Here is a 25,104-nt window from a genome sequence, read left to right as displayed (position 1 = left end):
CCCGTTTGACAACGTTTATGTCATTTCTGTTTCAAGAAATGGCAGAAATGGAAATTGCCATTTCTGGAAATAGAAACAGGAAACAAGGGTGTTTGATAATTGTTGTTTCTAGAAATAGAAATGGGTAGGAAGAAGAAGAAGAGGTCAAACCTCTCTCATATCTGTAGTCCTTCTTCACCGTTGCTGCTCACCAAGAAGAACAAGTTTGAGTTCCCTGAGCTGCAGCATTTCAGAGTGAACAATTCCTCTACCGGCTGTCATCCATTGCAAGTCACCTGCTCTTACGGTACCTTCATGCCCTTTGAATTGTTCATGTGTAACAGTTCCCTGTGATCCCAAAGACAAAAAGATTAGAAATCAAATATCCTTCTTCATAAACTAACTTCTAAAACCAAAAACCTATTCTTGAAATGTCACAGGGTATTACACAGAGATACAAAACTAAAGATTTGTAGGAGATAAATTCATCGATTCATAAGGTGCCCCCAATACCAATTATGCCAGATTTCCAAATCCCTATTCTGAATCGATCATGATTCTGGGTTTTTAATTCTGGGTCTTTAGAGTCCAGCCATTACATAATGGGACCACCCCCATTGACTTTTTCTACAACTTTTTCTACTTAAGTCATGGAAATATAAAATGCTTTAAGGATCTTTAACAACTGGAAAAGCAAACCAACCAAAACTGGCTTTCTTGTAGTGTATGCATCTTGAAATCACGTTTTTCACATTATTATGATAAGAACATGGGCAGAGAGGGTTTCGACTGAGAGGGACAAGGCTTCGATGCAGACGGATTTACTGAAGAGAGTGCTTCGGTGAAGATAGGGCTTCGATTGAAGATGGGGCTATGATTTCAATGTTGGTCATTAGGCTTCGATTGAAGATGGAGTCTGGCTGCGATTAAAGAAAGAGACGGATATGAGAGGGTTGGCTTCTCGGTGAGCAGAAGATGGAGTACAGTCGCTTGGGTCTTCTTCAGGGTACTATCGTGAAGTTTTAACAGGGAAGACAAGAAAGGGGGTCTGTTTTATCGAGGATGAGTGGAGTTTTTTGCACGATATTTGTTTCGAGAAGCAGCAGAACAAGTGAAAGATTTTTCATCATTCCTGTTTCTTGAAACATAAATTGAAATTGTTATAAATTTCAATTTATGTTTCAAGAAACAAGTGGAAACAGAACACTTACCAAACAGTATTTATGCCGTTTCTTCGTTTCTGAGAATAGAAAAACACAAAAACACGTTTCTGGAAACATTATCAAACAGACCCTAATACATTGCAGAAAGTGAAAGTTTCAATCGGTGTCAATTCATATAATAGAGCCCACATCATTAAATGAGGAGAAAGGAGAGAGAGCCAATGCGGGGGCATGTACTCCACGATCTCGTGCCCGCGTTTATTCAGAACTTTTTGCTATGATTCATTTAAATAAGATGTTAGGACAACCTGCTGTGTACGACAAATCAGCCTAGTTTTTGCAGCACTTGACAAGCCAAGGTTCTCTTTCCCACCCTTGGTTTATTACAGATGAAAACAATATTCAAAACCTCCCTTAAATTTTGAAAAAGAAAACAAAACAAAACCTTCAATGGTCCTTCGATCAACCCTGACGATCAATCTGTTATCAATGGTAGTGTAATATGTCAAAAATTTGCAGGCAGTTGGATAAACCAAGGGAAACTTCTCCGATAATTCTTTGCATTAATGAAAATGATTAACCATAATAAATTATGGAATGGTGGATTTACAATCAGGAGTACAAAAAAGGGAAAAATAAAAAAAATAAAAAACGGTTCCCTTGCCAAGTAGTACAACACAGGAAATAGGGGACTACTACTGTCTTCTTCCTTAGCCGGATAAATGACTTGGGGAGCTGTTGAACATCGAGTGCCACATGTATGCCCTTGAAAGAACCATCTCAAGTTCATGGTGAGTCCAGTTATGGGTGGGGAGATGTTGAAGGAACAATACCATTTCTTGAAACTCAAGTTTCTGTAGCTTATCTGACCACTGTAACAAGGTTTAAGGCACAAATGATAATTCAGTTTTGTATCTTCTACAACAGCAGGTACTCATGCATAGTATAAAAAATAAAAAAAATAAAGAAGAAGAAGAAAAGAAAAGATATATATGTGAATCACATTTTTCTTTCATCACATTGATAGTGGACAAAACAAGGTGGTCCAAAATTCCCGACAAACCACCTTCATGAATGGCTCACACCATAGATTAGAGACATACTTTTTTCTGTTTCTGAGAAATGCATTTCTTTAACGCAAGGACAGGACTCACATTTATATGGTTAAATTCTAGCCCAGACAATAAGGGAAAGTGTGTCAAAAGCAGATGCTAAGTGACAGTAGAGTTACAACAGTGACTTTTTTAGTGTCATTGGACTCCATTATAGCAGTTATGTAGTTTTTTGTACTGCTATTAAACTTTGCAAAAGCTTGTCACACTAAAAATGATAGTTGAAATTTTTAAAATATTCTCTGAGGTCTTGAAATCACACATCTCAAATTCTTAAAAGTTTCAGTTCACTCACTGAGAAAAAAAAATGTAGATAGATTCCTAATCACATGTTCATTAGCAGATCCCTATATTTTCACTCCGTAACTGATGTGTATGTTTATCATCCTAATTCCAAGACTACTTTCTTCCAGCACCAGATATGGGGACCCTAAGTTTTGTTGAAGTGATGGGATAAAAATTTTATGATCGAACCAAGAATTATCACTTTAGAATCTGTAGCATGAAAACTACATTTCTATCCCAGAGATGTATTTTTCATTCTGAGGAGAATCTGCTCTAGTAATTCTGTCATACTATACTCCTGCAGGAGATTTTTGTGTCATGATATTAACAGTAGGAAGAAGACACTACCTGATGCTACCCCGGGTTCAAAAGCCCTAAGTTTGGTTCGTGCTCTAGGCTCACGCCAAATTCTGTGAGACGTGGAAATTTCAGAATTTTGGAACAGTTCAGGCCTTCAGAAGTAACTAAGCAAGTGAAAGACTAAACTGTGAATAGAATTGGAAGATATGGGGTTTTCTGGATTAAAAATAGGGAGGGGATTTTAAAGAGAAACAAAATAGAGATTGAGGTTCTTTTATGTAATATTTAAGATTAAGGTCTTAGTTTTAAATCTGAAACTAAGGGTTGTCTACAACCTCCCAATAGATTAGAGAGGCAGAAGAGTAGATCAGCTTGCAATGATGCAGCTCTTCACACAACTCCCAACAAGCCAAGGTTTTGAGATAAGGTAATTAACCCTAAAGTCTCTTTATTTCAGTTCACAATCTCAAGAAACAGCAGCCTGAAAACTGAAATACCCTCTCTGAAACAATACTGCGTGATACTATAACAACCAGATATGCTATGGGTTTCGATTTGCAGCAAAGGGGTTCTGTTGGGGACATAGATGTCACGGCGCCAAGGCAAATCTAGGTGGTGGAGGGTTGTCTAAGCGTTTAGGCGAGAAGTTGTCCGCCTTAAGGCGAACAAGGCAACCAAGTGTTGTTTTTTATTTTTCCTATTTTCTACCATTATTTAGTAAGCTATATATACCTTGTATCATAAAAAATTAAGATTAAGCCACATCAAGTCATTAAAAATCAACATTTAACCACATCAAATCATAAAAAATTAACATTAAGTCATATTAAGTTATAAAAATCAACATTTTGAGAAATGCTCTTGTTCTATAATAAGTTTGACTGGTCAAATGATTTTATTTTTAAATGAGACATTTTGTATTAGTTATAAGATAAAACTAGCTTTCCAACATGTCTAAGATTACTTAAATCTGAGTTGTAATGACAAAGTTATGCTCCAGTCAAACTTATTTTTAAGTGCACGAATGCTATTAAAATCGCTTGAATGAAAATAATTTTACGGATATCAAAACAAGAGGTTATTTTACCAGACTTTTGGTTTTTAGCAATGTTTTAACATGATAGAATTTATAAAATTTTCATAATTGAGAAAAACCCCAGCATCTAAAAGTTGAAAATCGCCCCTATAACTAAAATCTAGTTTTTGTTCTTGGACTGAGGGTTGACTTTTTATCCTTTTGGAATTTGGTTTTTAAACTATTTTTATTAGATTCAAATAGGGGGTATTTGCTTATTTATGAATAATATCTTAAGTAAATGAATAAAAAAAATTTGGCATAAATAAGTGCCAAAACACAAGGAAACATGCAGTGCAACAAGGCGACTATCGCCTAAGCCCCAGGCAAACCGCCTCGACACCGAAGCGACGCCTTGACAACTATGGTTGGGGATGAACTTCAACTGATGACTGGAATCTCAGGCTGAAAGAGCAGAGATCAAGAGAGATTAATCCACTCCTGTAGTTCTCATCACCCATGTCAGAAGCAGAGTACAGCAAATAAAAGGGAAATAACAGGAAGAAGAGAGGAATGAACAAAAAGAAGAGAGAACAATTATAGCAATCAATTCAGGTGAGAACCAGAAATTGAAACAAGAGAAATGTGCAGGTTACTTCCCTGATTTCTGGATTAGAGAATAAGAAAGACGATAATGAGAAGAAGTAGGCACTTCGACCAACCTGGTCATACACTACTTTACAGCCGTGAGGCTAGTCCAACTCAGTTTTCATTCCAATTCTCTAATCCCATAGTATAGATAAGAAAATAAAATTCCTACAAAATAGAAACAACTCTCAAACTAGGAAACTAATGACTCAATCTAATTCCCTACATAGCCAATCCCAAAATAAAACATTATAAAATAAAGGGCAAGGGTTCTCTGAGCCTACAGTGTAGGCTACGCCAAGACACGGTTTATTTTTATTTTGAAAAGAAAAAATAAAATAAAATATCTATATGTGTCGGGGCATACAGGTACAGTACACTAGGCTCAGAGACACTTTTCCCTAAACTAAAATATCTACAATACAATCTCCAACCAACCCTTATTAGACTAAAAGCTTGGTTTGGGCTGCTTTTGTCTTGGCCCGGGTTTCTAGATCAGGTCATGTCGATCCAGCCGCAATAGCAATATCCTCACTACCCCTTAGAAAATAAGGTGGCATTGGGAGAAAAGGAGGGGGTAGGACAGAAAACATGCAAGAGAATTAACAGTAAAATGGCATGTTGCAGAATTGTAGTGTCAGAATGGTGCACTCATCAAATAGAGACACTTTTGTGCATTTTGCAGAGCCATGTGACATAGGTTCTTGGTTATATCTGACAATTAACATAGTAAACTCATGAAAGAATAAATCATTTCATACAGATATTATGAGGTTACCTCAGTAAGTTAAAAGTGTTTTCACCCAATTTTCAAAACTTTCCATGTGGCAGGCATGGACAGACGTGACTGCGTATGATATGATAGAAGACTGCCACATCCATTTAATTGGTCAAGTTTCAATATCTCAAATGACCAGAGAAAATGGTTCACAAGTCGGTAACTAAAACTCCTAATAAAAATTACAATAAAGAAATAAAGACAACTAAATAATCACGTATGCCTAACCTCTACCCATAATATAGGCTCATTACAATGAAAATTGAAAGAAACATTAGGTTAAAGGCCCAACACATACATAACCCAACCCAAAGCTTATTTCTAATTGAATAAGCTCATGTATGGGATTTAAATGCATCAACAGGGAGCACAAATTTGCAGAAATTAGATATATTGGGCCAGCACGTAGGACAGATGATTGATTGTTTCGAGGGTGCTGCCTCTGCAGATCCAGCAGTAATATTTTCCACTGTTCAAGAGTTTGAGGGATTACATGAGGAGGAGATAGCCATGGGTAATGACTACCTCAATGATAAAGAGAGAAAGAAATGCATTTCTTGCCCTTCCTCCTAGGATCAAAATGGGATATTTTATGCATCACATTATGCATTTGGGTTAGGTACTTAATTAATGTTTGGAATAGCTAATTGGTCATAACGTGGCAATTGCACTAGCTGAATCTCCAACCTGCACAAATTACCTGGAAAAGAAGAAATTTTTTTCAGATTGAAATTTTGGTCGAGTTTTGGCTTTTCCTGGTTATTCATGGGATCTAAAATGTCACTTTTTTTTCTTTTTTTTTTCCCTCTTTTTTTATAAATGAGTCATTACCAAGAGGAAAGAAGGGGGCGGGGGAATCCAGCCCTGAAGGTGAAAAGAAGAGCAAAAGAAGCTGAAAAAAGGCAGCAGAGCTAGCTAATCAGAAGCTAAGAAAAAACATGTACCAGGTACCAAAATGAGACATCAAGGGGGGTCAAGGGAAAGGATGGAAGTGGACGGAAAACCTCAGGACACAAAAATAAGCATGTTCCTTGGGGTCACAAATATTTTGAATTGGCCACTCAGCTCATTATGTGAGACGGTGTGAGATACAATCTGAACTCCAGCTTTGTGGAGAACTTTTTCCCATCTTTTAAGGTAGAATAATTTTAAATAAATTCAGGGACCTCATTACAAATTACATGGGTTGAATGCAATTGACAATTTTTTCTTCTCTATACCATCCAAACACCAAGAGAAAACAAGTCTTTTTTTCTTTGCTTTCTATCCACACACCAAACACGCAAGAGAAATTATTTTCCAGATGCTTTTTTATTTTCTCTAAATTTCTATCCATTTCTTGCAATCCAAACACAGCCTAAGGATCTGAAATCCATGGACTTTGAGCTGAAAGGCTTCTTCTTCCAGTAACGAAATCCTGGGGGTCTGTTTAGCCTTAAAAGTATTTATAAAATTCAAAATTCAAAAGCCAATCATAATTCAATTTCCTTCCATCGACCAGCATAGATGGAGGAGATCTAAACTGACTCAAACCCTTGATATAAAACCCAAACAGAATAGGAAATTTCCTTCCTGTTTGGAAGTATCCTAAATAACGATAGAATAAAACAATTACTCTAAAACTAGCCCACGATTTAAGATCCCCCAGGTGAAACAGAATCGAACCACAAGGTTGGATCAAAAACAGAAAACTGGTTCAAGGTTGAACCAGAGCAACTCAAAGTGTGGGGACTTCTTTTCTGTTTCTTACTTCTAGCTGAATACTACATCAGTTGGAATGCTTCAAGCCTCAAGGGGGAAACTGTTAACAGTGATTCATCTCAAGCAAAATAATTGATCGTGGCATCCAACACCAATAAGTGGGGACCGAGACTCCATTGAGTTTTTATTAGAGATACTAGTTATGTTGCTAGTTATGTTGCTCTAACAGTTTTGAACCCAAAATGGAAGATATAAAGTGTGGGGACCTCTCTCTCTCTCTCTCTTGCAAAACTACGATGTTTCAAGTTCATACAAAAGTTAAATTATTTACGTTAGTAATAGAAACAACCAGTTCAGAACATGAAATTTCAATTAGGCAAGCAAGGCAGAGGATATGCTGGGAGTGCTTTGTACCCTACTCCCAGTTTATGTGGTTTACATGCAAGATGGGCAGGACTCCACCACCACCAAATATAGTACATCAAATACCAGAGTACAGTCTTTGATAATGGATAAATAGATCACTTTGCGAACCACTGATTCTCAGATCTTAGGAGAAAAGATATCAACTCATCAGATGGTTAGGAACTTCATCATCATCATCATTTTTATTATTATTAGGTGAATTATTATTGTTGCAAAGGTCTGTTAATATTCCAAACGTCACAAGGCATGTATTCTGCATAGACAGATGATGTGTCTATTCCGACCATTGGATAGAGAGAACATGATCTAGATTAGTCATGTGTCACATTTCAGAGTCTAATTCAATCAAATGCCCAGTTTGTATTGGCATGCATCCCGTAAAAGTCCATGCATGTGTACTAGTACTCTAAACAATATTGTGCACTCTTTCAATGCCGAATGGGAACAGACGGTTTAGACTAAAGAACTGTAAAAATTGAAGGTTCGGATTTGTCTTGTGATTTTAGGAAACATCACATTCCTTTGCTTTGTTATATGGATAACTACCTCTATTATCGTTGTTAGAGGGTGGACATCGACGCAAAAGAAAGCTTGCTCCTTTGCGACCTAGTGGTCACGGGTTTGAGTCAGCAAACAGCCTCTCCGCGAAGCGGGAGTAAGGCTATGTACATTATAACCCTCCCCAGACCCCGCAGTGGCGGGATCCTCGTGCACTAGCTACACCATACTACTACTTTTACTATTACTATCATCATCATTATTATATAGGAAGAAGAATAAAAGGAATGTGCTTTTTTAACTATCGACTAAAGATGGCAAGGGCTACAGAAACAAGAAATTCTGATCTCACCGTTAATAGAAAGCTGGCAGATATGTATACAAGGAAATCAGGCAATGCATCTCCTTCTGCAAGATATGTGTCCCACAGTCGTGTTACTAAATGGAAAGGAATCTGCAAAAAAGTTGAACCGCAAATTAGCTCCTCTCCAAATGATAATTGTACTTAATCAGTTAATGTCATTGTTCAATAGACACCCAACCCCCGATAAAATCTCATTTTCAGTTAAACAGTAGTCCCAGGACTTTGGTGGATAACTTAATCGAAAGATGAAACTGAACTAAAAAAAGAGAAATGAGAACTCCAAAGAAGAAATGGTCAGAATGAAGCGAACCTCACGTATTAGAAGACAGTTAAACCAGCGGAATGCAAATTGAATGAACTCAAGTCCCTGCTCTTCCATGTGCCTTGACAGAGGTTCTTATGGGCAAGACAATAACCTCGTCAGAAGCAAAAAGCTACCACAGACAACTAAAAAATCTATCCAAAGGGGGGGGGGGGGGAGCATAGTAACAACAGAAAAAGCATGTGCATATGGGATAATCGTGTGATGAAGCAGCTATTTCATGGCTTGAAAAATATGACAATTTGGAATCCACAACCAAGAAGGAGCATAATAACCAAGAAGCCTTCAATTGGTTAGTATTAGGTGGATCATGCTACTGTCAAAGGTGCTTCTGCAAATGTAATCAGATGGTAAGGGATTCTCTGGAAGAGCCGTATATATATATATATATATATCCTCAATTGATTAAGCCTATAAGGGAATTGGTAGCTCAGTTAGACATTTCTTTTTTATGGAAGCCAAGAAGTGCCAATGAGGTGGCTGATGATGGGGCAAAGCAAGGGGTAGAGAGACCTAGCCTTTATTTTGGGAATTATTATCCATTTGAAGCTGAAATTTAATGTTGTTTTGGGAGGTGGCAGTGTTTGGCTCTTCTTTTTTCCTTTTTATCGCTATTTACCATCATGTCCTTCTATATACTAATGTTTTCTCTTGTTTCAATAAAATATTGTCATGTATGCCCCAAAAAGAATCATGGGAGGAGAAATGCATGCATCCACAAAAATAAAATTGAACTACAGATTACTCATCAGAAGAAGATGGCTCACTTTCCTGGACAAGCATCTCACAAAATTCCTTAATATTCTGGGACCTCTTAGGCTAATTCATCTGCCCCTTGGGACCTTGGAATCTAAATTTTGTTTCTCACCACATGTGAAGCACGTAGAGGGCTTCGACTTTTGAAGTAAAGATGCTCTTGAAATTTGAAATCCAATCAAGGGATCAGCATTACCTTCCCCATTAATTTCCAGAATTTACAACTTATATTAATAGGTGCTGCAAGAAGATCAGTACAAGTCAACTCAAACTGTAGGCATGCCATTGAAGTGCTCCTACCATTAACTGCGGCTACTTCTCATATTACAAAGATCTACAGCAAAACTTTTACCAACTGATATAAGGACTGTATCATATAGATAAACCAAGCAACTTATCTATGGTCAGTTTAGGAATGTTGCAGATGTTCAAGCTTATGGAGGGCATATGATTCTGGGGTGGTAACGGTTGTATGGATTTATTAGTCTTGAATAATTTAGGGTCAATAATCCCAGCAGTTTAGTGCTCAATTGAGGGCAGGGTTTGATATAACAAAGAAGGCTTGGAGGGTAGCCATAATCAATTATTTTCTAGGGCCTTGAAGGCTATTCAAGTATCCCAAGTAGCCAACAAATCAAGAACTACAAAAAGAAGAGAAAATTATCTCTACCATTTCTACCCTTCTCTTATTGGCTTATTGCTATGACCCCGTCTTCTACTGGGAAATTTAAAATAATAAAGCTAATAAGTAAAGACTGATGTTAACTCTCTCAACACTTAGGCACCAAAATATTTGAAAATGACTAAAACAAGAGACCTTTTATTAAGCCCCCACACACAGACAGTAAAATAAAAATAAATAAATATTCATGCTGATGCAGGACAACCTAAAGGCCTATAGGTTTAGATTTCTAGGACTAGACGACAAGGAAGGAGTGGTGGGATGTTAGGATTGATTAGAGGCTTTAATAAGGACAAGAAATTAGGAAAGGAAAGGAAGTCAATTACAGTTAAGGGGCTATGAACAATATCAAACAGTAATACTAAGGGATGGAAAAAGAGAAAGAGAAGGGAAGAAGGAAGAGATAAGATGCCCCCCAAAGGGGGATGAGAAGATATGAAGGCATCACTCCCTAAGGGCTCATGTGAGAACCTCTCACTAAACACACTTTCATTTCATTCAAGTCAATTCTATCTTTTCAAAGAGGAGTGTACATCCTTTTATGGTAAAAGAGTTGCTTGCTCAAAAAGGTAGAAGTAGCTTAATTAGTAAGCAAATAGCTAAGCCCAAAATAACAATCCATAGCTGGCCCAGCTTCCCATCACAAGCACTCCTCATCTAGCTGCTTACTCTCCCCTCTCCTTTGAGTTAGCAAACCACACCTCTTCTTTACTAACTTGCAAAGATCCCTAGACGGGAAAAACTCCCATTACGTTTGTGAGGTGGCACATAAGATGATATGACGTTCCCCTTGTCCCCGGCATACAAGATTGCTATAAATATTAATAAGATGGACAATACAGTTAATGGAAGGGGAAGAAAAAGTAGAAGGAAATAAAATAAAATAAAAATACTCCTGGTGTCACTTCATGAAGAAGATATCGTTGCCACCCAATATTTTTTCTTATTTTGGATGGCAAAAAAATTATACATCCCATCCAGTAATTCTGATGGGATTTATTATGAAGGTCATCCAAAAGGTTGATTTGATACAGAAGACCTTGGTGGGATCCAAGACTGGTACTAAGCTTGCCTTCTAGAGTCTACAGTCTAGCAGATATTCTTGTCTCACACTCATACTAAGTAGATAAGAAAGACTTAAAAAGTGTATATTTAAAAAGCAAGAAAGGAAAGATGCAAATAAACAATGCCATGAAGGGAAATACAAAGGAAAAAAGAATGGAAAGAAATAGAGGAAATGGGATGTACCATCAATCCTCCTAACCAACTCTTTCAGCTTAAATACAAGCCTTTGGATTCCTGGTTGAGCAAATGTATAGTGGTCCTGCATCCCATCAAGTAATTTTGATAGACAACAATAGCAATCGGCTTCAACATTAGAAATTTTCTGCGAAGGTAAATCTGCAACTGACCAATTCCCCATATCCCCTTCTAAGTGTTCTGACAAGAAAACAACTAGAAATGGTGTAACAAGATCATTAATTCCCTGAACATAACCACTTGCTGGATGTCGAATAGCCCTGAAAATAAGTCAGGAAACCCATGAATATAAATGAAGAGAAATAACAAATTGTTAAACAATGAGAATGCTCCTCAGTCCATAAAGACCAACTTCAAACTATTCACATGTGCAGCGTGCACAACTGACCATTTGATATGTCCTAAAGTGGAGATCTCCAAAGTATGGTCAAAAAGACATTAGACGATTCTAGAATAAGTTATATGATGATTGTTGTTTGGAAGTTCTCCAACATAAGGCTCACCAATGGTGTCTAAAGCATTTTAAATGCAAATCACATGTGGGTCCAAGAGGAAGTCAGCTATGCTGATATACCAAATATCATTTTTCTCACCAAGAAATGGGACAGTTTTACAGGAAGCAGGAGAAAAGTTGTTGAGTGCAAAGGTGGAGAAACTTTCCGCAGATATCAAAGTACAATATTTACATATTTAGCTCGGGTACCTAGACATGTCAACTCTTAGCTTCATCAAAATAATACAATCGAAACAAATCCATTTGAGGTGGATCTCCTACGGATTCTATGCATAAAGTCAGCACATACAAGGTGCACAAACATTTGATAATACCAAACTAGATGTCTGTAAGGAAGAAATCAAGCCAATCAGATGACCCAGTCCTCAAGACTTCTTTCGTATGCCATATAATTTGTAACATTCCAGAAGAATTTAATAGATAGGAAGGCTCCAATTCTGATCCAAGGTGTTTTCTCCCTGTGGATCCTCCTGGTTAAGACTTTAGAATATGGTATGCCCTGACCCCTCAGCCTGTGTATTTCATGAATCCATATTTTGTTCATGGACCATATTTAGTATACAAGATGCAAACAATATACTCCAGAGATTTGGGAGCTGGGGGTACGAAAAAATAAAGGAAAGAACATTGAAAAGAACTAATCAACTAACCATGTATAAAGGATCCGCTCCAAGGATTTCTGAACTTCTTCTTGCTGAAAGAAGGTGACATCAGGTACAGTCCTAGGACAATCAACAGCAATCTGAACAACAAACAAAAAAGGATATAAGACATAGAGTAAGTTATTCCATCTTTTCTAGCATTGGGTGGAACCTGTTAAGACAGTTGAGATGGTTGCACCCTAGTGCAAAGATCACCTGGCGAAGCATGTTGATCTCATCATCAGAACGCTCAGTATCAGGAATATCATGATATTGAGAAACACATTCAAGGTACTCAATCCGTTTCCTTGTAAGAACCCCCTCCCTTCTATCTGAATTAGGTGGTGCATATCCCTGTTGTCAGCTCATATTTAAGTTTTTCACAAGTAATGTGAATAGTGAACACCCAGAAAGTACAACTGAAGAAACACATGAGATTTAACAGATTATGGATTGGAAAGAATATGTACAGTTGTATTCCACCCGTATGAAATGATATCATCCATTACAACCAGGATTCAAAAGACAATAAAACAATTATCTAGTCTAACATACATCAACAATTTTTCTCATTACAAAGGTAGTGACACAATTCATCATGTAAAATAATAGCAGAACCATAGCCTGACCAGAAGCACTACAAAAGCAACCCATTCCATCAAAAGATAACAAGTATATTAAGGGACATCAATGTGATAGTATTGTCATCTAGTGGTACTTTTTGTCATAACTAATGCTATATACAAAGGAATCTGCAGGAGAGGAATTGTCGCTCTTGCTCTCCGTTCGCTTTTCCTTCTCCATATTTATGTTAACAACACTAGAAAGTCAGTACGACTAAGATGTACCTACATTCACAGTCCGAAGAGATTGGGAATCTTATTATGCACTATAGCATTCATATACACTTAGAGCTTCATTATGTATGATTCTAAAAGGAAATATCTACAACAGGGAAGGTCAACAGGTGAAAGGGAATTTGTTAGGACAGAACTGTTTTCACTCCATAAGGATTTTGTATTTCCTATAAGGGAGGCTCCTCCAACATTTTGGTCTGCTTGGGTGTCCTCTAATAATGATGACCCTTGGAGGTTTACACATATCATCCCTTCAAGTTAAAACCAAGGACAACAAATGACATGACTGACCAATTCACCAAGCAGGGTCTGTAGATCAGAGTTTGAAAAGTCATGTTTCGGGCTCGTTCCAGCCTGACTGAAATCCAAAATTTCAGCCATTTACAGTGCATCTTTTGCTGGTGAGTTTTGGTTGGCCATTTCGGGGGGACAAACGGCCATATTAAGCTCTGATACTTCAAGAAACCTCATTTTAGCCTATATAAACATTTTTTTTTTCTTTTGGTGAATAACAAATTAACAATTCATTACCAAGAAGAAGAGTAACGCATATACAAGGACCCGAAGGGAAAAGGAACAAAAGCTAAACAAAGGCAACAAGCCCACCAAGGGGAAAACCTGTACCAAATGGCCACAATTGGGCCTTAAACAATCACTCCAACCACCAAGGAATTACTCATTGAAAGGAGTTTTTTTTTTTTTTTTTGGGGGGGGGGGGGGATGGTGTGGAGAGGCAGCGAAGGCTAAAGGAGTTGAGCACAGCACAGCCATGGCTGGAAGAGGGTTGGGACCTCTGGCATCTTCAGTAGACCTGGGCAATTGGGGAGCCCCAGTGAGATAAACGGCTGATGACGGAAGACTGATGAGGCTGTTGCTAGTGGAGGCATGGGCCTGAGCAATCGAATGACTGCAGGAGCCTTGAGGAGGTGGAGAGACCTGGAAGCCTTGACTGCAGGTTTAAATATGCTTAAATATATAAACATATTTAAACCTTTATATTGCAAGAAAGTCACACAAAGTTGTAGATTGGATTTGCACCCTTGGTTGGAAGTATACGCCAAAGCCTATTGTATACTTTGAGTAAAAATTGCCTATTCTACACATTGTTTTAGTACTAGAAGACAGAAAAAGGCAAGTAAAACAAGCAAGCTATGCACCATGAATGATGAAACATAATATTGATTAATTATGAAATGGTACAAACTACAAAGTACTAGTATCATATACTCAGAGACCCAATAATGCAGGAGTAGATTACAAGTAACTAACTCCGCAATTTATAACCCCAAACAATACAATAGGAGTAAAAAAACAAAGAAATCCCCAAGGATACAATACCCATATAGGAGCAAAACCAACCTAAAACCTAACCCGATAGAAGAGAGAAAGACCTGTTATAGAGCTGGAGAGAGAGAGGTGCAGCCAGGGTTGTAGAAGTCCGATTGAGTTGCACTCTCAGGCGTAGATAGTCCCTAGGGAGGGTACAAAAACCCCCAGAGTTGAGAGGATTCTGACGGCTGGTTGTGAAGTTACAAGCTTTCTTGATTTTCTGACCTAGGAGAGAAAACTGAGAAGCACCTTCAATAACTGCAGTTGAATGCTTCCAACAGTGACTAGGTAAGGATCGTGGGACCCTTATGAGGCCTGGAATACCCTGATTGAAGACCTGGCTGAACAGAGTACAGAAGAGAGAAAGAAAGGAGATCGATCTCTCTCCTATTCCCACTAGGATTGCTGATCGGTTCTGATTTATACAGCCTTTTATCAGAATCTGAATTATATCTCTTGAGTGTTACAGCAAATAAAATAAAAAAGAAGAATAAAATAGATGGGGAGTTGAGAAGGGTGAAAGAGATTAAAGAAAGTGGCTATCTCAGCCTGGGCTTGTCACCCACAGCTATCTCAGCTGCTCTAAGCATTTAGTTGCAAACTTTCTTTCATAAATGCAAACTTTCTTTCATTCAAATCTGTTCAATAATGGTACATATGCCTCTCTATTTATAGAGGGAAAGTTGACAATCATACTAATACTAGGGGCTAGTTTCCCAATAGGACTAGACACTCCTACAACTAGGAGCTAGTTTCCCAATAGGACTAGACACTCCTACTACAACTAGGAATTCAAAATAGGACTAGGACTTGACTTTATGACTCCAACATGGAGTAAGACTAACTAACTAATAGTCCATATAGGACTTTACAACCAACTAATGGCCTAATGGGCCTTTATTGAATTAAATAGCAAGTAATTAAACTAATGAATAAAATACCGTTTTCCTAGCTTCTACCCATATTTTAGGCCCATTAAAGTGGCCCATTTCAAAGAAAACCCATGGGATCAAAGGCCCAACACATACATAACACAACCCAAGGCTTATATGCAATAAAATAAGCCCAAGTGACTTATCTACATCACCCAACTCCCAGCAATACAAAACTGTGTGGTGATACTGAGTACAAAGTGGACACAAGGCATCCTAATGGCTAATACCACATAGAGTTACATGGAGGGTCAAGCCACTCATGGACTGATGGTGCCGAACGCCAATAATCCTCCAACTGTATGAAAAAATGCAAGCCACATCATAGTGTGCTGGAAGAAATACTTGAAGTCCACCACAGCTTCCCTATAAATGGCCTCATATACATACTAGAGGTAACCTATCCCAAGGAATAGGTCATCGTACTGTGAAAAAACAGCCACTGAGCCACCGTAACTTGATGGTGTTACTAGCATGCACGGCTGGTGGGCCAGGTAGAAGAAGAGGTAGTCCGAGGTATCCACAAAGGATGACCCAGTCTGTGAGTGGGCATCATGTTCATAAGCACTAGGAACGGATGAAGAAGATGTATACTCACCAACGCCAGTGAAACCATCATAGCCCCATCCAGTTGATCCTAATGTTTTCACTTTTTTTTTTCTTTTCTTTTCTTTTTTTTTTTGGGGGGGGTGGTGGGGGTAGAAAAATCTATTTTTTGAAACCAGAAAATATCTATATATAACAGAAAGAATAAAAAAAATTCGACACCATGAGGCCGTAAATCAGGCTCTAGTATTTGACATATAAAAATCTCATCACCAACTTTCGGGTATTTATCATATTTCGAAAAAGTTCATACCTTTAACTGGTGAATGTGGCCAAATTTTCATCAATATGCAGCAACAATGTCGTTGGAATGATGTGGCAACCCCAGCACCGTATTCCAGCAGAGCATAGAGGTGAGGTGGCAAAATCAGGCCAAAATATGGGTTTTCCTTCTTCCCGCAGGAAAAAGAGGCGAATGGGCAAAATATAGCTTGAGTTCAGTCGAAATTTCGGCCAGACATTTCAACAAAGGTACTTATAATACCCTGTTGAACCGTGTCACCAAAATGATGAGATATAGGAAACACCAAAATTTCAACCGAAACATTGTTGATTCTCTTATATGTATGGTATTAGACTCCGCCACTTTGAAATCTTCGAAATATCCAAAATTTTGGAGATTTCTCCAAGTTTTCAAGCTACATCGTAGATTGAGATGGTGTTCCAGGACTCCTTCCTTTGAGAGGCTAGTCCCATTCTGCTCTCGCAGATGCAATTCTTTACAGAAAAAAGAAAATGAAAAACCATATTTGACAGGGAAAGCAAGTTTCAGAAGTACATCTAAATGATCCAACATAGTATCATGTTAATGAAACTTAGGAGTAACAACATTAGTATCTAATGCTTAAAAACTGAACATTAAATATAGAACATACCAAAAGAAGCCTCCATACAGTTGGGCGCAGATGTGGAGTTACACCATTCCAAGCCAATTGACGCAATGTCTCTACAAGATGCATAAACATAAAGAAAAAATATCATGATTAGGTGGAAGTATGGACAAAACAATAACAACAATATGTTGTGAAAGAAATCAAGTAGCTCAGCAACAGACATTAAAAGGACACAGAATATAATCTATTTATGGTTATTTAGAATACACTCTTTTTTTTTTTTCCTTTTTCCTTTTTTCTCTTTTGGTAGAAGAATACATTCATTTGCATCTACTTTACCTGGCTATTTCAAAACAGCTGCCACATAATGTTGGATACTTCTATAATGAACATAAATTAAGTTGGATACTTAAAATTGTCATGTCCATACCGTTTCAGGTAACGTTGATGTTCAAGCAGTGCCTAATAAAATATAAAAAAAGTCAAGTGTTTCACGGTAGGGCAACAAACGTGTAAGGTTTTGTTCAAATTAACCTCAATCTGGACCGAATCCAACTTACCACTTACCAATCCGAATATGGATCAGAATCCTATATGGTGGATCCAAATCCGGACCCAAAATAATTGGATCTCATATATAATCAGATATGGATAGGCTCTGGATACTTAAGCCTAATTTTGTTTATCTAGGAAAGCTCTGGATTAGCTATCAAATTTTAGACTCAAATTCAGTCCTATATCCTCCCATGTATCATGTATGTCCATGCAACCTCTTAATTGCTCGTGCACCCTCTTCATGGTCTTCAACTTGTCAATGTTATATTTTGCCACTTGTAAGACTCCATTTGGGATGAACTTGACAACTTATCTGTCCACAAAATTTTAGCCTCATCTGACATGCTGTGTGGCAGGAAATCAGTGTAGACAATGTAACTTATCTGGTCTCTGCAGACCAGGAAATCCAATCACACTACTTAAAACAAAAGAGAAAGAGCTAGAAAAATTGACCCACATAATTATAAAGCTCCTAAACTACATTTTCTCAATGGCCTTTCATTCCAAACCTCGAGGCCCATGGATTGGCTCGTTCTTCGGCAGGAAGCTCTACAGGGTTGAGTACAAAAAGATTTAGGAACCTGAACACCTGAGACTTAGGCACTCTTTGGTTGGATTTCTATTTCAATTTCAAAGGCTATTCAATTTCTCAGGCTGTTTGGTATGATTTCCACACCAAATTTCTGAGAAATTGAAGTCAAGTAGATAGAAATCTTGAAATAGTTAGGAACTATTTCACAATTTCTATTCCAGTTGATTTCTATGCTCACCTATTGACGATGTATATCTAATGGATCTCTTTATACATATAAAAGCCATTTACGGCATGATATGATCTCCTAGCCGTAGCCGCATATCAGCTGCACTCAATATATGGGATTTCTGCTGGATCAGACCACAATGTGCCGATAGCTAGTGCATCCAGGGCCCCAGGACCCAACTCAGCTGGAGAGGGCTAGCCTGATCTGAGAATCTCCCTCTCTCTCTCCCTCTTATTATTATAAATAAAGAGAATCTATTCTTCAAATTTAACTAACAAATGAATTTCTTATTCTCAAAATATTTTCAATTGATGCAACCAAACAGTTTCAATTTCTTGACCAAAATCTATTAGTTGACTTATTCTAAGAAATCAATTTGAAATTAAAATATAAATCTAACTAAATAGAGCCTTAGAATAGACCCACCATAATAGGCCTTCTAGATGCTCCCATATCAGAGAATAATGCTGCCAAGGCATCTCAGAAGTTACGTTATTAAATGGCCAGTGCCCACATGCAGTATAGTTTCAAGGAGAACAGAAAACAGATGCAAGAAGGGTATCAGGGACATGGAGGAAAAAGCCCCTATCAGATGTCAGTCTTAGACTCTTAGTTTCCTTACTAGCCAGGGTGTGATTGTGAGTTTGTGACACCAGGGGTAGCCCCAACTAGAACTGCAAACAGACTGCAGCTATAAGACCTGCATTATGGAAGGTGTCACAGCACAGATGGTAAGGACTCTGGTAGGTTGTGGGCAGGTCTTGGGATTGAATCTACCTTCACTTTATTCTTTTACTCCTCCAACGCAAACTTTCTCAGTAAAAATTAATGTAGCTACAAAAGGAAGAGAAATAGAATTGTTCACTATGAATAAAGATAAGGTTTGACAATCAACCACATAGAAGAGAACCATTCCATTAACCATTAGGAAGAATTGAACAAGTCCACTCAAAATATGCTGATTACACTGCTTTATATGGGTGGCAACCAGACCCCTAAGAACCTACATGAGTATGACTCTTTGATTCTTAAGAAGAAAAATATTCCTAATGTGATTAATTACAAAATAGCAACTCCATTAGGGATTAACCTTTTTCATAAAGAAATAAAATACTAATTTACGAAAAGGGAATATTTCTCTTTCTCCCCTATACTTACCCTATATTTACTCAAACTTCCCTACCCAAACTTTTTTTTTTTCTGATTCCCCCAAAAAAATGAACTTCTACCTCTCTGTCTCCCCTGATAATTAAAAAATCTAAAAACTACCTAATTTACCCCTTTGTTTTGAATAACCCAACCTATTTTTCATTTTTATATTTAATTGGTTCAACTTATTTGGTTTGAATCAAATCAATTTATTGTCCGAACCAGAGAATCTAAATCTTCAGAATGGGTGAATTCCATGGCTACAATGAACACCTGCTAATGAATCTTAGACAAAACGCAGAGGCCACCGGAAACCCCGAATGGAGTCTCGGAGGCCCTCGCGATGCACCCACTTATGATGAGCTAGCAAGCTCCAACGCCTTCTTTAAGGACCATGGAGGTTCATAGGAGACTACATATGGGGATTTACTCCAACCAGCTCATCTCCCAAGGTGACCGCATCCTCTATCTGGCTTCCCACTCAAGCCTCAATTGGCATCCCACTAATCAATCCAACATATCACCAAGAAGCAACTGCCTCTCACTTCTGAGTTTTTTTCTGTTTTCAAAAGCAAATCTGATCCGGTCACAATTATACATGATATTGTTGTTTCATTATTCATTTTTATTGGATGTCATGATTCAATCAATCTAGTTTTGTTATTTTATTATGATTGTAGGGTTTCAAGGGTAGAATCGGTTTTTTCCACGAAGGAGAGTAAAAGAACAAAAAAAAAGAAAGAGAGAGAGAGAAAGACATGATTTTTCTCTCTCTCTCACTCTCCTACTTTCTCTCATCTTTCTCTCTTTCTCCTACTTTCTCTCATCCTTTTCTCTCTCCTTGTCCAAATTAGACTAGGATTCTCCCTCTCCTACTTTTCCTAAAACATATCTTCTATTCTCTCATCTCTCTTATGTATTCCTCTCTACTATAATTTCTCCCTCTCTTTTGTCCTAATCTAGACCACTGTTAGTTAAAACGCGTTCCCCTTTTTTTGCCGTTTAAAACGCGTTTTCCCGTATGCTAGTATACAATCCGGAAAAAAACGGAAACGGCAAAAGAATCCATTTTAAACGCGTTTTAAACGGCCGTTTTAAACGCGTATACGTTTTTTAAGGGTAAAATAAGAATTTTATTTTTAATTAATTTAAAAATAAAAAATAAAAAATAAAAAATAAAAAAATAAAAAAAACCTATTAGTAAAAGTGAAGAGTGAAGACAATATGGTACTTGGTTTTTTGTTTTTAACTTCCATACTATCTATAGGAAAAAAATCTCATCTTTTTATAGCCCATTGAGTAAAGAGAAGCTAAAGCTAGCAACATCTAATTTTCTTGTAGCCCATTGGGCTATTTTATCTTGGGACTCCTAGGGCTTTTGGAATATTAGATGCATGTATACAAGTAATAATATCTCAAATTGCATGAGTATACTACCGTTTTTTTGGTTTCGTTTTTTTGAAAACTACACGTTTAATACTCGTACCGTTCGTTTACGTCCGTTTTCCGTTCCCTTTTTTTTACCCTTTTTTTGACCGTACCGTTCATTGTTTTTATCTGTTTAAAACCCGTACCGTACGTTTCCGTTTTTTTGCCGTTCCCGTTTTAACTAACAGTGATCTAGACCGACCGACCTCCCTCTCCTTCCCATCTCTTCCCTAGAATTTCTCTCCCACTCGGCTAGCTCTCTCTCTAACGTTTTCTCCCCTCTTCTACTATCTCTCTCCTATTTTCTCTATTCTCCCCTACAATTTCTCCCACTCTCGGTCTTCCCTCTCTCTTCTCCTTGCTCTCATCTCACACACACCTCGATTTCCTTGTTTTTCTCTCCTAGACCGAATCCATCTCTCTTGAACTCACGGTTCTCCCCTAATACAACACCACCTCTTCCAAATTCTCTTTCTTTGTCTTAATTATCTCTCTCCCTCTTTTAAACGTTTAGGGGCTCTCTCTCTCTCTCTCTCTCTCACACCGAATCCATCTTTCTCCATATTACTCACGTTCTCTCTCCTTATCCTAACCAGCCCCTAAACTATCTCTCCTATTTTATCTCTCCCTCCCATATGTCTCTTTTATTGCTTTATTGGGCTGATTTTTCTCTCTTTTTCACGGTTCTCCCTTCTTGGATTGCACCTTCTTCTTGACAGATTTTCCTGGATAGCATTGCGAAGAGATCATTGCCATTGGACCAAGGTTCTATCACCACCATCGCATCGTACGCATCACCATTGAATCCCTTCACCTGTGTTCGTATCTCCATGGAAGAACACCATCTTTGTTGCCTTTCGTAGATTCGCACCATGAGCGGCTAAGTCTCCTTTGTCTTTAGGTGTAGATGAACTATTGATGATTGTTATTTAATTTTTGTAGGCATACTTAATTGTTTAATGTTGAGGCTCCAACCCTTTGTGGATGATTTTAATTGAATTATTTAGTATAGAGAATGTGCTTCTGTAATTCATATTTTCAATTCAAATAATAGTTTTTAACATAATTTTGGTTGTATTTATGATAGCCTTTAACTAACCGAACCAAGCGTGCTTAGCGTATGGGAAAGACGATAGTGCTCAACAAGACAGGTTATACCTATAATGAACCGGAATTATCATTTTGTGGTTGCATTAGACTTGTGGTATTAATGAACAAGAGTATGCGCCAGAGTTAAATAATCATGTCAATGGGGATTCGAAACCTAAAGGCTATTCTTCTCATAAATTCTCAGTTTTGTTAATTAGTCATTAAATTAGTCTTAATTTTGCGATTTGATTTTCAAAACAACATTCACATCAATTTTAGTAAATTAGCCTTTGAGTTCTTTGTGGGTTCAACCTCTTTTTTACCACTATTTCATAGTTTAGTTAGGGTTTATTTTGATTCGTTCACGACAGCAATCATAATCTTTGTGTCAAATCATAAGAATCCTATTCTGTTAGGATTTCACAGCTCCTGAACTTGTTATCACTGCAACACGGTTACTGTTTAAGACCTGCTTTCATATCCTAAGGTCAGAATATAGTTCTACTCTTAAATATGATTTCTGATCTACTGTTACTTAATCTGGAATTGTTGTTTGCTTTTGATCCAAGTACTGCCATCAATTTCCTGTTTGGAAAGGACTTGATTCGATTAGGATTCTTCCGAAACTTGGAATTAAACCCTAGGATTAATATCAGTTTCTATTATTTGGTTCCTATACCTGAATAGAATAATCTGTTAGATTTTGTTTTGAATCTAAAATCCAGATTACTGTTTATCACTTGCTCTTCAATTCTGGTCAATTCTAATTCACATGATTCTGGTATCTTTGAGTTCCTATAACTTAGTGACTGACTCTAGGTGATTAGAAACTCATTATAAACTTAGTCAGGAACAGCCAAAGTCTGGATCTTCCGGTTGTTTATGTTAATAAAAAGAAGTTTGGCACATGGTTGAATGCTCCAGTTTTATGGACCTAGAGTGATCCTGAAAGGATCCCTCAGCCAAATTTCAGACAATATACACATGATATATAGAACTAAGTAAATGTATGAATTGCACCAGATTCATAACCAAGGTGATAATTCAACTATCTATGTGGGTCCAATTTTGAAACTATGCACTTGAAACACCATCTCTCTGTTTGTCTAAAATGGCCAAAATAAATTACAAATATAAGGCCCCTAACACACAAGAAAACTATCTGATATCTGCAAATATGAAGGTTGTGACACAAAGAAAAGCAAATACCTAATATCACAGTCGATCCAGAGAGTTCTTTTGTGAACTTCATAACCCTTGCAGAATCAGAGGCTCTAGCCCCCAACACGGACTTCTGAGCTTCTTTGGATGTACTCTCCATGCTTGTAATGGAAGATGTTGGTTTACTAATGGTCGACTCAATTGTTACCTTGCTCGTACTTTGAACTTCGCCCTAAACAAAAACTAATCTTTAATTGTCAAAATACAGAACTAATTCAGAGAAGAAATCCAATGATGTGGGCATATTTTGAAACAAAAACAAATTAGTCAATTTTAGCCAATATTACCTCAAAAGATGTGTCCATGTGTTCACCTGATCCGAAATCATTTTCCGATCGACTCCTTCCAATGTCGGGAGGATTTTCAGCTGAGCTAGAATCTTTCAGTGATTCTGATCTCCGAGTCAGCAAAATTTTTCCAGGGAAGCTGCGACCTTGAAGCAACCTGTATCACAAATTCAAAAAATTCAAAAATAAATTAAAGAAACAATATCTATATATATATATTTTTTTTTTAACTGGTTTTTCGATCAATTTGCAGATCTTTTATATGTTGAAAGAACCCTCTCAAAGGAAAATTTAAGAATAAGCATACCCTTGAACACTTCTAAGGGTCTGATTGAATCTGGTATCAAGGCTCGGGATGCCCTCCTTCCTTTCCTCTTCTCTGTCACTGTTCCTCATGGCTTCTTTACAATGAAAATGGCATTTTGAATTCCTCCTTCTAACCCTTTTCAGATCACAGCAACACAGTCACAAAATAAACAATGGTTCAAGAAAAATAGATCTCTTTTTACAGAGGAAATGATTCTAGTCCAAAGCATAGGCTATGCTAGCGGCCCCCCTCACAGTATCTCTCACCTTCACTCTCATGAAATGACCTCTATGCCCTTTGAAATGATTCCTTTTCAGATATAATCATTGGTGTTTCACGCCGGCGTATGCTACGGTCTCTGATAACACTCTCCCACTTTCCTAGGGAAGTGGTTTTCTATTCGGGTGCATGGCCTACGCCAATGCATATTGTGTCTATCTCTTTCCTCCCCCAAACAAATGCGGGAGCTATCTTTTTACATAGGAAGAGAGTGATTGACACATTAGAGTGCTAGTGTAAGCCACGCTCTTGGATAAAGTTTTTTTTTTCCATTTGTTAAGAAAAATGTTATTTGATATGCCAAGGGAATATACATTAACGCTCTCTCTATCTCTCTCCTCAAATGTCATCTTATATATGAAATCATTATGTTGAATCTCATTGGTGTGTTCCTCTATGTCACTCGCTTAGATAATCTTCTCCCTTGTTATTGATAAAGGTAGACGATCGACTAAACCAATTAAAAATTGTGTATCAAATGAAGACCATTTGAAAGAATAAGCATTGAAGTGTAGGATCGTGTTCAAACAAGAGTTTAGTTTTTTGTTTTGTTTAAGGGAGTTGGTCTTGATGAATGAGAGCATGTCCATAAAGCACTTACCTATACCTAGGGGCAAGTCAAATGATGCTAAGATATTGTGGGTAGGTAGACACTAAGGTCCTTCAATCACTTATCAAGTTTTCAAATTAGATAAATTTAGCCAAGTGAAAATATAAAATTAAGGACTACCAAAAATGAGCGAGCCAACATTGGACAGCAAAGAGACGTGCTTGGACTACGAAGATGGTTCATGTCAATAGATAGACAAGAATACGGCTAAATCAAAGTCTTAAATTGGATATTTATAAACACCTCATTTTGTCATCCCTATATAATGTCTTCACAATGATGAGTACCTTTGTTTGATCGGGGGAAGTTCTATTAATGAACTTAGGGGGTTTTCGCATTTTTTACAACGTCATTGATCGTCCAGGTAAAATAATTAAAATGCCCCTTGAAGAAAGAATCGTAGTGAAACCCAACTAT

The 25,104-nt window shown here is 37.5% G+C and overlaps 1 protein-coding gene across 1 annotated transcript; it reads right to left on the bottom strand.

Moving 5' to 3' along the window:
• Positions 1-1,670: 1,670 nt before the first annotated feature.
• LOC122079456 (GTPase-activating protein GYP1-like) lies at positions 1,671-23,966 on the bottom strand. Its single transcript, XM_042645949.1, has 10 exons — positions 23,799-23,966; positions 23,492-23,648; positions 23,193-23,376; positions 17,044-17,114; positions 12,661-12,798; positions 12,454-12,545; positions 11,278-11,549; positions 8,580-8,665; positions 8,258-8,359; positions 1,671-2,014 (listed from the first exon to the last, which is right to left on the bottom strand). Exons 1-10 carry the CDS (start codon positions 23,885-23,887, stop codon positions 1,853-1,855), a joined length of 1,353 nt encoding a protein of 450 aa, XP_042501883.1. The 5' UTR covers positions 23,888-23,966; the 3' UTR covers positions 1,671-1,852.
• Between the last annotated feature and the right edge of the window lie 1,138 nt (positions 23,967-25,104).

Source organism: Macadamia integrifolia, chromosome 5 (genome assembly GCF_013358625.1).
Source record: "Macadamia integrifolia cultivar HAES 741 chromosome 5, SCU_Mint_v3, whole genome shotgun sequence".
Lineage (NCBI taxonomy): Eukaryota > Viridiplantae > Streptophyta > Magnoliopsida > Proteales > Proteaceae > Macadamia > Macadamia integrifolia.
Note: the sequence above shows the minus strand (reverse complement) of the source record. Positions and strands in the feature narration are given on the sequence as shown.